General features: G+C 43.8%; 1 protein-coding gene across 1 annotated transcript; it reads left to right on the top strand.

Moving 5' to 3' along the window:
- The first annotated feature begins 499 nt into the window (after positions 1 to 499).
- LOC121445297 (grpE protein homolog 2, mitochondrial-like) lies at positions 500 to 14,658 on the top strand. The gene is made up of 4 exons (XM_041647353.1): positions 500 to 588; positions 8,993 to 9,146; positions 10,472 to 10,553; positions 13,239 to 14,658. The coding sequence occupies exons 1-4, from the start codon at positions 515 to 517 to the stop codon at positions 13,601 to 13,603; spliced, it is 675 nt and encodes a 224-aa protein (XP_041503287.1). The 5' UTR covers positions 500 to 514; the 3' UTR covers positions 13,604 to 14,658.
- The last annotated feature ends 35 nt before the right edge of the window (positions 14,659 to 14,693 follow it).

The following is a 14,693-nucleotide window of genomic DNA, read 5'->3' as shown; positions in this document are numbered from 1 at the left end:
TGCTTTCAATACGCTCCCTCTTCACTTGCTTTCTTTACGGCTATATTCTAGTCTTTTTTTTTTCCAGTTTTGTGTGGGCGAGTATTTATTTCGGCGCGTACATGACTGGGCCCGAAGTGAAGTCAGAAAACAAACTTTTTAGAATTCTTTTTTTTCTCCTAGTGGGTCCCAGGATCGAACTCGGGTTGTTGAGACTCGTCGGCCTACGCGTCTATCTTACTTTCAAAGCGCGTGCCCCTCGCGTTTAAGCACTGGTCACATTTTACATTTATTGCTTGTCATCTCATATGCGCTCCTCGAGGATGAGGTGAGAGCCGCCTCGCTCACCGTGAACTTGGCACCTACTATGAAGCTCTTGGGACAAGCGTCCTCCCGGCAGGCCCGGAAGAGCAGTGTGGCGCACAGGAAACCGGAAGTCCCTGCCTACACGGGGGAGGGGCGTGGCTTTCCGGCGAGCGCGTCTCTCCGCTTGGCTCGAGCGCGCGTGCGCGGTGTCTACGTTCTGGTCTGGAACATGGCGGCGCGGTCGCTGTGGGCGGTGCAGCGACTGCAGCGCCTCCTGGCCTCGGGGCTTGTGTCAGAGAGCAGGTAAGCGGGGCAGCGGGGCCGGGCAGGCCGTGGCGTGGGCGCGGCGATGGGCAGCTGTGGGAGGGAAGGCGAGGGCTAACTCGGCGCCAGCGAGGACCGGCCTCAGGCCCCGTGACCCGGCGTCCACGCCGCGTCTCTTGTAAGGGAGGCTGAGGCCCATCGGCGCGCTTTTCCCGGTCAGGGAAGATAAGTGCATCCGAGGCCATGTCCTAGGAGATAGAAGCCAAGCAGGACTGAATCGTAAACGTAACTCGTCCCTAGCCCCTGCGCCCCTGTGTCTTCCAAGGATGTCGTGGGGTTCTTAACCAGACTCCATGTGATCCAGTCACTCTCTCCAGCTCTCGGGAGCATCGTTTGACTTGTGTGTAAAAGGAGAGCCATGGATGGACCGTTCCCCAAACGCCCCTTCCACCAGTGAAATTCGTGCCGTCAGTGGCCTGCAGAACTATGGGTAGTCGCTTTTTATTATTTCGTGTTTAATAACTTGAGGAATCTAGAATTTAGGAAAATTTACCAACTTTTCCAAACAAATCTTAAGTTACCCCGCCTAGAAACCAGCCGCGGTTCTCGAGCAGGTGTTTTTGTATTAGTGAACACGGTTCATTATTCTCAGGGGATACTCCTGAGAAAGAATTTTTTTTAAAGGCTGTCTATAAGTTCGAGAATTCTGACTTGTCAATTAGCTGCGGGGAAATCCAGGAAATTTGCGTGACCATTTGTCATTCTTTTTCCGGTCTTGATGCACCTGATCTAATACACCCGCCCTACCAGAGCTGTGAGGCCTTGAATTAAATGCTTAGGGAGGGGTGGTTTGTTTTCCTACCTTCTGCAGTTTGTTGCGTGAGGTAAGGAAATAATCAAAGACTAGTTTCTTCTGAAGGAGTAATTGAGCATTGGCCTCTTCTCTTCAAACTGGTCATTTTGAACAGCTTTCTTTTTATCCGGGATAAATGTGGTTTTCCAGGAGGGCTGGTCTTTTTGGCTGTATATAATTTGCCCCAGACATATCTACGATAACTATATTTTCTGAACCAAATATTTAGTTAGGACCGTGTATCCTAATTGGATACATGGTTTAGTTGGATATCAACGCTTAATAAAATTCAGGACCAGCCTGTAAGTCTGGGAAATGCCCTTGATTGTGACACTAAGCCAGCTCTTTGCTCTGCCTAAAGTTCTCTTTTCTTAAAGCAGACTCCTATACCTCCCATCCCCTTAAGCTTTTGTTGTCATTTCTGCCACCTCAGTGATCACTGTCCAAGATATGTCTGTGCGTATAAGTAAGAAACTATTTGCTTTAAAGAGCTCTCGAACCCACAGATTGATTAACCTTGTAAGCTTTTCACTTGGGTCTAGGAGGTACAGTGAAAACTTCTAAACTAGAGGTCAGAACTGCCGCAGTTGAAGAGCTGCTCTAAACAAGGTCCAAGTCTACATTTCTGTGTACACTGAACTAAATATCAGATATTTTAGTGGTACCAAGAGCAAGGGCTCACCTTCCTCTGCCCATAGCAGCCAAGGATGGTTTGTTTTGTTTTGTTTTTTTATAACAGAAAAGTTTTATTGCAAGGTCAACTGGCAAGGAGGACAGAGACAGAAAGTTTGCCTCCTTCCCTTGTCAATTGATGGGGAAACTTATAGGCAGAGAGAGGCTATTTCTCATTTAGGTGGTAAGAAGGAGAACAATCTAGAGTTCTTTTCTTTTTTTTTTTTTTTTTTTTTTTTTTTTTTTTTTTGGTTTTTCAAGACAGGATTTCTCTGTAGCTTTGGAGCCAGTCCTGGAACTAGCTCTTGTAGACCAGGCTGGCCTCGAGCTCACAGAGATCTGCCTGCCTCTGCCTACCGAGTGCTGGGATTAAAGGCGTGTGCCACCACTGCCAGCTATAATCTAGGGTTCTTTTGTGCCAGTGTAGATGTCATCTTGCCTCTTCACAAGTCATGTGCTTATTAGGGGGAAGTTATGTTTTGTGCTTATGATTTTGAGCTCGTGATATCAAAATGTCACTGGCAAGCAAACTGGCTTGTGGAACTGTTCACACTTTTGTGGGAAGAAGTTTCAAGACAGGATTTCTCTGTGTCGTCCGTCCTAACTATCCTGGAACTCACTGTGTAGACCAGGCTGGCATTGAATTCACAAGAGATCCGCCTGCCTCTGCCTCCCAAGTGCTGGGATTAAAGGCATGCACTACCACTGCCTAGCCAGGACTGTCCCTTCTTAAAATGCCTGTTTGAAACTGCTCTTGAATGGATCCTGTAAGCAGTTCCTGAAAAACAATTTCAAATGCTTTGTCAATTAAGAAATGTATGTCCTGTTGTTGGGACCTTAACCATTTTCATTAGCTATGCAGAATTTTAGATTACATAACTAATTGACTAAAATAAGGTTCTATTTTAGTGACCTGTTCTGTCCAGAAACGACCAGTCATAATTTCTCTTTCATAGCACAGATTTTCTTCCCTTACAGTGTGTGGCCATAAAGTCTTGGAATTCTAAGCCTGAGTTCCTTTTACTCATTTTCCCCTTCTATAAGATAAAGAGTTAGACCAGAATTGTATAACTTTGTTGCTTCCTGGTGTTAAATATTCTGGCTCAACAGAACACTTGCTCTGCATGTGCCTTTCTTTTGTTTGTTGTTTGTTTTGGAGGGAGCACTATTTTTGTTCTTTTGAGACAGACTTTTACTATGCTACCAAATGATCTGCCCATATCAGCCTCCCAGTACCTGAGTTGCAGATAGTCACATGCCACTTTGCCCAGTTTAATTTTTTAGATCTTGATTATGTCATTAAACCTCAAGCATCTCCTCTTAGGGTTTTTCTTCAGTAAAGTAGGGTTTATTGTGAGGAGTGGAGAAAGTCCTCAGTGAGTGAAGTCCTGAGTAAATGCATGTTTTGACATATGCAAGCCATGTCAAAACTCCCTCCGACCCGTGGAGGCATAACACAGCCTTCCGTGGGGGACAGAGTGCAGGTGTTAATAGTGTGTGCAGAAAGATCGCTGTAGTATTCTCCCTCCCTGGATGTTTACAGCCTGAAGACTGTGCCCCTACAGAGATTACTCCTACTGAGATTAACTTAATTCCCTTGTACACCATAAGCCCTGCCCCCTTGTTTGTCTGTGTGTGATAACCTTGTCTCCTTGTTCAACTTTATGCAATAACTCTGCCTCTCTGTTCGATCTATATTACAAACTATATATAATCAAAGCTTCCAGGGTGCTGGGGTTTCTCCAGACAAGAGCCCTGACTACCTGATCCCAGCTTTCTGTCTTTTCTTCACATTCTCACCACCTCAGTCAACTATCCCTGGAGCTCTGCTGGATGCAGCAAGTGGTGCCCAACCAGGGACATGGACAGTGGCTAAGGGAAACTCTTTGGCCAAAGGAGGGAACACTTCCAAGAGAAGTGTATTTGTGCCAGTAAAAAGGAGGAAAGAGATGAAGAGAAAAATAAAATAAAGGAACAAAGGGAGAAAGGGCAGGCGATTTTACATGTCAAGTATAATATGGGACACGTAGACTCTAAAGATAAGCAATTATATCTCAGTATTTAGAGGTTTTTGAGAAATCCTGGAAGCAAGATAAAAAGTTGCAGTCCCATCAGTGTATATTTAGAAGACAGGCATCCCTCGGCAGATTCTTTTCACTAGCAGCCTAAGTTGATACTGCAACGCCTCCCCCCATGGAAATTTCTCTCCTGGATTATTTGGCATCAGAGAAACTGGTATGTTGATTAGTGGCCATTTGGCAATGTCAGGTTGGGTATTGACTGCAACCACTGCTTTGGTAGAGAAACAATTACAGGCCAAACACACAGAGTGGCCCAATAGCCCTTGAAACACCCCATCTTCGTTACAAAAAAGAAATAGTGTAAATGGAGGTTGTTACACGGTTTAAGAGCCATAAAGTCATGCAAGCAGGCAATAGGTCCCTACAGCCAGGACTGCCATCACCTACTGCTACACCATGTTTTCATTTAAACTTAAAAGAACAGCTCCTATGTGGTCAGAATAACACAAGCCTTGGCTACACTGGTCCGAGCCTAGATCAAGAGTTATACCAGAGTTTTTGCTATATTAGTCGTATTTAGTCACACTGAGGTCGCCCTCAGCCATTGGCTGAAGGTAATGCTTGAGTCTCAGGATCCCTGCTCTGCTTCTCTGCTGCTGTGTAGTTCGACTTACTACAAGCTCATTATGGTCTGCAGGTAGAGTTTTTCATCTTGCCAGCCCACTTCCAAATAACCACACAGAGACTTACCATATAAATGTTCAGCCAAGTCAAGCAGTGGTGGCGCACACCTTTAATCCCAGCACTTGGGAGGCAGAGACAGGCAGATCTCTGTGAGTTCGAGTCCAACCTGGTCTACAGAGGACAGGACAGACTCCAAAGCTACAGAGAAATCCTCTCAAAAAAAAAAAACTGCCAATAGCTCAAGGTTATTACTAGCTAACTCTTACATTTTGAATAAACCTTTTTTTGTTTTGTTTTTGTTTTTCAAGACAGGGTTTCTCTGTAGCTTTGGAGCCTGTCCTAGAACTAGCTCTGTGGACCAGGCTAGTCTCGAACTCACAGGTACCCACCTGACTCTGCCTCCTGAGTGATGGGATTAAAAGCGTGTGCCGCCACCGCCTGGCCCATATTTCTTATCTATGCTCTGCCACATAGAAAATACCTTTTCTCAGTAGGGCAAGTTCATTCTCTCCACATCTCCTCGAGATTCTCAGATTCCGCCCTTCTTGCTAGAGTCCTCTTTTTTTGATTCCTCACCTAACCTTATCCTATCTAGCTATAGACCAATCTGCTTCTTTATTAAACCAATCACAATGACATATATTCACGGAGTATAAAGGAATATTCCATAATAGTCATGATCTGTACCACCAAAATGCTTTATGCAGTGAACTTGTTTCCTCCCAGGAAGAACAGGCTAGGCAGATAGTTAAGCAGTACAACCAATCCTTTTCATCCCGTCACATGTGAAGTGTTAACCCCAGGGGTAACATCCCAGTGCTCTCTGGCAGATGGATGTTACTCATGTCTCTTCCTTCGGGAAGCACAGTGTGTGCGTGTTTAATGCTGATACCTATTCTCAGTTTATGCCTCTGTTCACAAGGGAGGCTGCAGAACATACCATACTGTTCAGTGCATTGCTGCATTTGCCATTTGGGTCTATCTACAACATCTTTAAATGGAAAATGTTCTACCTACATGTCTTCTGCTTTAAAAGCATTTGTGCCCAACATAAAATGGATCACAACACAAGTGTTCCTTACAACCCCCAGGGACAGCTATTGTAGAAAGATCCCACAGATGTCTCAAATAACAAACACTAAAAGGGGAGCTCTGCCCCTACCGATTGTCTAAACAAGGCCTTGTTCACATTAAAATATTTTAAGTAGATTACCTCACTGTAGAGTTGACACTGGCCACCAAAGGACAGAGAAATAAAACCTAAGGTGCTATATGGAAAGATGTCATGACAGGAAAATGGTTTGGCCTATGCTAATGTGGGGGTGAAGGTATGCTTGTGTTTTTCCTGACAGTGCAGAATAACTACTTTGGGTACCTTCGAGGCCTGTAAAGAGCCTGGCTCCAGGTGTGAAGAGACTAGATCCCACAAAGAGTAGCTTTGTAGCACCTGAGGGCAAGAAAACGGCCCAGAGTGGCAGAGTGGTAACACAGCGATGGAAGAGGCCAAAAGGTGAAACAGAAAAAAAGGCACCTTTAATGCCTTTTGTGTCTGGTGTTGGGCACTGTGGTGAACTGCCACTGGACTAATAGTGAAGATTCATCCTGCACATCTGAGAAATAGGAAAGGGGAGATGTAGGAAACCTGAGTGGGTAAAAGTCCTGTGTGAATGTGTGTGATGACACAAACAGGCCATGTATAAGACCCCAGAGCCTCAGGCCCATGGAGGAGTGGCAAAGCCTCCCTCTAGGGGTTGAGTGTGAGTATTACCAGTGTGTGCAGAAAATGTCCGCATAGCTTCTCCCCTCTGGATGTTTACAATTTAAAGGCTGTTCCTCTACAGAGACTACACCTACTGAGATTAACTAAACCTGTCCCCTTGATCTAACTGTACATCAGAAGCCCCCCCCCCATGGATCTGTATGTAATAACCCCACCTCCCTAAAGTTTGAACAACTCTACTAATAAAATGCTGAGCTTCCAGGGTGCTGTGGTTTTTTCCAGTAGTGAGCCTGGACCACGTGACTCCACCTTTCTGTCTATCTTCTTCATTCCCTCACTGCCCCAATGAGGTCCATTCCTACAGTTAGGCTGGACATGACAGATTATAATAGCATTTGTTGTGTAGAAGCAGTGTTATCATTCTAGTAGAAAAGAAATGCAAATGTCCATCAGTTGACAAATGGGTAAAAAGGTGTGGCATATCTATCTACACAATGAGCTGTTAGCAATAGAAAGTAACCAATTACTGGTAAATGCAGTGGGGGGGGGAGTGCCTCACCCGTCCCCAATGAGAAAAACTTTTTTAGTATACAGCTGTAGACTCTAGCTATTAAAGCCCTGATCTGAAATATTTCATGTTTTATGTAGGGTTAGACATTATCATAATCTTCAGACCATCTTGGGTCTTTTTATCCCTGTGTCAAAGGAGATTTCCCAGAGCTAAGCAGGTTTTACAGAAGCTGAGATTTGCAAGTTTCTAGTTAAGACATTTTTATCTTTAGCTAACATCTGTCTAATCAGATGTTGGTGATGCTCTCTTCTCAGGGGAAAAAAGCAGATGTGACCCTTTTGGGGCTGGGGCAGAGAAGCCAGCAGTTTAGTTTTAGCTCCTGTGTTTCAGAGGAGAGTTCCTTATGTTCTTTTCTTATTCCTCTGTTACCTAATATTTCCTATTTGTCAGTAAATTCATTCTATTCCTATTCCTTTTAATTAAAAAAAAACTTGTTGGTGTTTTTCTCTTAACACAATTACATGAATGAACCTGAAACACATTCTAAGTGATCATCTATTACGATTCTGTAGACATTAAGCATCCATAAAAGACTTGTCTATAGAAAACAAAGTATCATCAGGTTTACCTGGGGCAAACAGTGTAGGAGGCAGTGGTAAATGATGTGTGAAATACAAGCCCTTTTATGTGACAAAGATGTTGTGAAATTGTGATTTCATGCACAGACTCTGGATGTTGTTCTTTTTTAAAAATGCTCCAAGATCCCCGTGGCAGTAGGCAGCAGAAATGCTGTAGGTCCCAAATGGTGGTGGCAGACAGCAGGCCCTGGGAGCAGCCAGTCCCAGGCAGAGACAGCTGCTGGTCCCAGAGCAGTGGTGGCGGGCCATGTGGCAGCAGGCAGTGGGCCCCAGGCAGAGACGGCTGCTGGTCCTCGAGCAATGGCTGGTTCCAGGCAGGGAGACACATGGCAGGCGGGCAGGAGACAGAGACATGGATAGACATGACATGCAGGGTGAGGTTGAATGTTTATTCAGGGGGTTATGGAGGAGGAAGGGTGAAGGGGGGGACAGAGAGAGAGGGAGAGAGAGAGAGAAGAGGAGAAAGGGACAGAGAAGGGGGGAAGCAGAGAAGTGGGGAGAGAGGCAGAAGTGAAGCTGCCTCTCCCTCCGAGAGGAAGATGAAAAAGAGGAGCGAGCTCAGGCCGGAAGCTGAAGATCAGCCTGCCTCAGCGGATGGGGAGGGGAATGGGTGTGGCTTGTCTCTTAAAGGGACCAAAACCATAACATTCCCAGGTCTTCCTTATAATAAAAAGCAGGCAGGTCAAGGAAGCAGAAAAGGAAGGGCCCAAGATGGCGGCGGGCAGGTCAAAGGTAATGGGAGTGGGCGAAGCTTGTCCCTTAAAGTGACAGGAAAGCACAACACTGGACATGGTAAAAATGTTGAATTGTACACTCTAAATGGTAAATTTTGTGGCATGACAACTGCGTATCGTTAAAACTTTAAATGTACTAGTTCCAGGACAGGCTCCAAAACCACATAGAAACCTTGTCTCGAAAAATCAAAAAAAAAAAAAAACTTTAAATGTATGGGAGTTTGGCCTGCATTATGTCTGCTCCAACTGCGCACCTGCTGCCCACAGAAGGCATTAGATCCCGGAGAACTGGAGTTACGGGTGGTTGTGAGTTGCCACTGCTTAGATGCTTGGAGTTGAATCCAAGTCTTCTGGAAGAGCAATCAGTGCTCTTAACTGCTGAGCTGTTTTTCTCACTTTAATGCTACTTTTAAGAGCACTTTAAAATCTAGTCAATAAAAACGTGAGGCGGATGAAGCAGAAAAAGCTTAGGACTTCGTAGCATCTGTCACCAAGACTGAAGACTATGAAGAGTCAGCGTGGGGTGCTTTGGGGGCTCTAACTGTTGTGGTTTGCCTTTGTATGGTGGCATTTTTTCATTGTGTGCCACTGCCCTACCCCACCCTCTTAGGGGATGGCTACACCCATTCAGCACTGCCACCCAAAGAACTGCTGGGGAAGACTGCAGTTCTGAGGACCCTCCCGACGTACTCGGTCCCTCCCTTGCTGAGCAAGCTTTAAGGCTAAAAGCTGTTAAACTGGAAAAAGAAGTCCAGGATTTAACAGTGAGTAATAGATTTTATATTATTTATTTGCTCTCTCTTTTCTGATTTAAATGTTCAAGCAAAATTTTTTGTGTTTTTTGTTTTTTTTAAATGAACTTTCCTTTAACATGGTTTTTACCCCTCTTCCATTACTCTCTTGCTGGGTCAATTAAAAAAAAAAAATCTGGTTTTTAAAAGCCACTTGCTAAGGGTGGTGCCTTGTTTTGCTTCCCTCTTGTTTCCCAGCCCTTAGATAAACTGATGGTTTGGCAGTTAAAGGTGGTGTGGTGCCTTTCAGGTGATAGAGAATAAATATTTGCTGGGTGTGTGAGGTCTTTGTACTCTGGTAAGCAAAGAACATCTGACCTACTAAACGTAGTTGTGACTGAGCACTGTGAGAAGAGATAGCTAAAGCAGAATAATTACCAGGTGGAGTAAAGTCCCTCAGGACTGCAGAGTGCTGGGAAGCAGTCTTATGAGAGCAATTATAGAACCCAGGAACTAAAGAGAAAAGAGGAACAAACAGGATGAGTTAACTGCCTTGAAATAGGTGATAGGTTTTGGTTATTGGTTTTTTTTGTTTGGTTTTGTTTTGTTTTTAAGATTTATGTTATGTATATATTATGTTCTGTCTGCCTGTTTGCTTACACACCAGAAGGCATCAGATCTCACATTACATATGGTTGTGAGCCACCATGTGGTTGCTGGGATTTAAACTCAGGACCTCTAGAAGAGCAGTTAATGCTCTTAACATCTGAGTCATCTTTCCAGTTGCAGTGATAAGTTTTTAAAACTTATTCTTTGTCATGTGAGAGTTCGGGTCCATGAAAGAAAGGTCGGCAGTGTTGCCTAAATGTGAAATTGTTTGCTCTGGATAATGAACTTGAAAAGTAATGTGTTCAAGCTGGTTGTAATTACTTACAAGCTATTGAAGAGTAAATAGATTACTGCTTTGGAAATTTGGAGAGCAGCCGGTCTCAGACTAGTTTGTTTTTATTTATTTATTATTTATTTATTTATTTTGGTTTTTCGGGACAGGGTTTCTCTGTGGTTTTGGTTCCTGTCCTGGAACTAGCTCTTGTAGACCAGGCTGGTCTCGAACTCACAGAGATCCGCCTGCCTCTGCCTCCCAAGTGCTGGGATTAAAAGCATGCGCCACCACCGCCCGGCTACTAGTTTGTTTTTAAACAGCGACTACTGTAGACTAAACCCAGGGCCTTGTGAATGCTGAGAATGTACTCTATCACTGAGCTGTGTCCCTGCCTCTATTACAAGGGCAAGATTTATAAAGTAAAAGCATTCTTTACCACTGACTTCTCACCTTTGATTTTGCTTTTGTTATTTAGCTGAGATACCAGAGAGCTGTCGCTGATTGTGAGAACATAAGGAGACGAACCCAGAGATGTGTAGAAGACGCCAAGATATTTGGTGAGAGATGATTCATAATACAGTAAATTTATTTGAAGGGCTTGTACCTTTGTAAGCACTTTAAATTAATTGTAGTAGAAATGCATCTGAGACCCCTAACTGATACATCCCATACCTTCCACTCTCCCCACAGGCTTTCTCTGCTGCACATGGAAATGGTGTCATGTTAACCATTGTATAATAATGCTGGCCTTTATTTTTCTAAGGATGTACAGTTGCTACAGTTCCAACATTCTAGTGTATAACAAATAATATTTTTTAGTCATTGATGAAACAGTGAATTATTGTGACATTCAAGAGGAAAATCCAAAGAGCAGTGCATAACCAGGAATGCTAAAGTTTGCGTCATGTAAGCAGCATTGGTCTGTATGCACAGGGAAAGTTTATACTGCTGTGGGCAAGAATCCTTTATTGCTGTCAGTGCTTTGCAAGTTGGTTCTTTATAGAACAGCCTGAAAGAAGGTCAAACTTGAAAGTGTGTGTGTGTTCGAGCACTTGTGCACTTGTGTGCATGTGTATCCAAGTCTATAACAAAGCTCCACAGATCATAGCCAGCTGCCAGTTAGTAGTTTTGAATTTCATGGGTTTTTTTTTTAAAGTTCATATGAACTTATTTTCTCTTTACTTACAAAACATAAAATTTTTGACTTTTGCCTCTCGTCCCACAAACCTTAAATTGCTTGCTGTGTGGCCTTTTACAGAAGAAAGTTGTTGGCTGCTGAGCTGTGGAAATGTCTTGTTCCAAGTAGAACAGTTTTAACAATGGGGGAACTTCTGATGTTCGACCTGCTTGATGAGTAATGTGGATGGACACTGAAGTCAAGCATTGTAGTTAGCACTAGTTAGACATCTAGGAATGAATTCATGTTAACTAACGGCCAGTTTATTGACTTAAAACAATGTATCTATCCAAGGACACCACATTTGCCTATGGAGTTTCCTCCTGGCCGCCAGAGATACTTAGGAAACTGAAGGGGTTGAGATGAGCGTGGAGGGAGAAGGAAAGTATAATTTGGTTTTGATTTTGGTTTATGTCTTTTGTGTCAAGATCTCTCTATGTAGCCCTCGCTAACCTGGAACTCTGTATAGATCAGGCTGGCCTCTAACTCACAGAAATTCCTGCCTCTGCCTCCCAAGTGCTAGAATTAAAGGCATGAGCTACCACACCTGGTGGAAAGTATGTTTTTAACTGACATGTCATAACAACTATCTGACCTCCTTGCAAGCATAGTTTTAACTCAGTAGTTAAATTGGGACTTGGGAGATGGTTCAGTGGATAAAGTAATTATTTTGCAAGCATGAAGTTCTGAGTTGGGATACCCAAAATTCATGTGGCAAAAAGGTCAGGTGTGTGACTAATTTCAGTGCTGGGGTGGGGAGGAGACAGGCAACTCACTGGACTCTCCTCAGTTTGGCTGAAATGTCTGGTTTTGTGTCCAATAAGAGTCTTCATCTAAAAAAAAAACTAGAGCAAAATATCCATCGTTAACCTATAACCTGGTGCACGTTGAGGCAAACGTGCATATATCACACACGAAATAATCATAATACAATAATGAGAATGCAGTCGGAAACTGAACTTGGGCTTCTGTAGCCAAATCCCCACTACTTCACTCATTTAGAAGCAAAGTCCCCCCGGCAGTGTGCAGATCAGCACAGAAGCTTGCTGCTTTAAGACTTCTACTCGATGGCTGAGAATGTGGCTCAGTGGCAGAACCATGGGCTTGGGCTTAATCCCCAACACAAAAACCCAGCATCTGCTCTCAGTCAGGGCTTGTTTCCTTGCTTGACACTGGCACTTTTTTCTTTTCCTTGTGAGCCCATCTGCATGCCTGTAAGTCAGTGGGCATGTTGCTAGTATACTGCTGTTTGGCTAATGTGCCACTGTTTTCCTCAAGAAACTCTTACTAGTAGAGTCTGGGAAGTTAAAAGTAGAATTCCTTCCTCTCCTTTGGTCTGCCACATCTGGTCAGTTTTCTCAGGTCTACCTGTCGGTATTTTTATTGCTTACCTGTGACTAGTCTAGGTGGCTGCCCACCTTGGCGTAGCTATAAACATGTCAATAGATAAGTCTACTCTTTACCAGCCCCTGCTGGGCATTATGCCATGGATGTCCAGTGGTGACCATTCCTTATCCCGATCAGAGTGGAAACACTGGCTTTACTTTCAGCTTGAAATAGTTCACTTGCTCTAAAAGGTTTCTGTGGACCTTTCCCAGGTCTCCCTAACAGGCCTTAGAAAGGATACTCACCTCATCTGTAAGTGTGCCTTACCTTCCTATCTAGGCAGCCATGAACAAGTGGCTCTCGCCATCCTTAGCATAGTGTTGGCTTTTCTTATTTTGTGTTCTCCGCCCCCACCCTCCCAATGAAATATTCCTATCTTATCTCTTGAGAGTGGCCTTTGCACAACTAAGATAAGCCTGTTTTTAGTCTATTTTATATAGGTGTATTTAGCCCAAATTGTATCTTTTCCTGGTTTCCCAGTAGACAGACAGACACAGTTTGCAAAAACTGACTCTGACTTGTCAGTTGAGGTTGAATGGTTGAGCTGATCCCCAAAGTCCTGCATAGCAACCTTCCCACTCTCAGAAATACTAAGTATAAAGTGAGCTACCTCTTTGCCTACTCCAGGTTCTACCCCTAAGGACAGCGTTGTTCTCAGACTTGGTTCTGTTTTCTGCAGGAATCCAGAGCTTCTGTAAGGACTTGGTGGAGGTGGCAGACATTTTGGAGAAGACTGCCGAGTGCTTTTCAGAAGGAACCAAACCTGAGGACCACAAGCTTACTCTGGAAAAAGTCTTTCAAGGACTGTCCCTTTTAGAAGCAAAGCTGAAGAGCGTGTTTGCCAAGCATGGCCTAGAGAAAATGACACCGATTGGTGACAAATATGACCCTCATGAGCATGAACTCATCTGTCACATGCCAGCAGCTGTAGGGGTACAGCCTGGCACTGTGGCATTAGTACGGCAAGATGGCTACAAACTTCATGGCCGCACCATTAGACTTGCCCGAGTAGAAGTGGCAGTGGAGTCTCAGAGAAGGCTGTGAACAAGCCCCCAGGAACTAAAACTCTCGCAGGTTCTGGCACCTGTGTCTCCTTTATTTATTAAGCTGGTTTGTATTATACATGAGGTCCTTCGTGTGCTCCACTTTGGATTTAGTCATATTGGCTTTATCTCTACAGTATCTTATTGGTTTATGTGGCCTGTTTGGTCTCATCAGAAGTCCTGCCACTGGGCATTTGAACAATGTGACGAGTGTCCTATGGCCTTTTTCAAAATGTTTACAAAAATCGTTTAAGTTGGTACTCTGATGACTGAATCCAAAATCCCTTAATTGTGTTTTCAACTAATTTCTGGAATTAGTGCAGCATCGTGTGTCTTATACTTTATGGGAAAGGGAGATGGTAGGGATTGGTGTGACATTTAGGTACTTAGATTGACAAAGCTTTACCCTTGTATAAATTTAGATCATTTGGGTTGACATATAGAGAGATTTTTCAAGGCTTTTTTATTTCATTTTTTATTTAGTTATCTTTTTTACTTGTAATCCCTGCTAGGGGTCACACGTTATTCCGTAGCCGCCCCTTTCTTGTCCCTTTTGGAAGGGCTAAAGGGTCTGTCTGGCCAGTCTTCCTTTTTTTGTTTATGAGGTGTGCTCTTTTACTAAACTGATCTCAAGTCCAAGAACAGGTAAGCTCTTGACAACACAACCCACTCCCAGGGAGACCAAAAGCCTCCATAAATCTCGAGTTGGAGAGTCCAGCATGGGGGGGCCAAGCATAGTAGCTGACTGTTCAAAATTAAAAACAAAGTATTAGGGTGGATAATTTTTGCAATACACAAAAGTAATGCTGCTGTCTCATCTCACTTGCTTGCTCTCGGATGACCTGGGCATCCTCCTTTCTAGATTAGGGTGGGGTGCTTCTTTGGGGAGGACAAGGGACTTCCTGTAGCAACAACAAAATGCAAAGTCTTCAACCACATTGCAAAACTTTGGGGATGCGTATCCCAAATCAGCTGCTGTCACCTTCACCATTCCAGTTTTTAAATCTTGAATCAAAAGCACCAATATATATATTTATAATTGAGAAAAAGAACAAAGTTGTCTCAGGGTTTTTTTTTCCATACACATTTTG

Source organism: Microtus oregoni, unplaced genomic scaffold, assembly GCF_018167655.1.
Source record: "Microtus oregoni isolate MIOR12 unplaced genomic scaffold, Mior012 000172F_ref0000184, whole genome shotgun sequence".
In the NCBI taxonomy this organism is placed as follows: Eukaryota; Metazoa; Chordata; class Mammalia; order Rodentia; family Cricetidae; genus Microtus; species Microtus oregoni.
The sequence above is the reverse complement of the archived record's forward strand: the minus strand, read 5'-3'. Positions and strand labels throughout refer to the sequence as shown.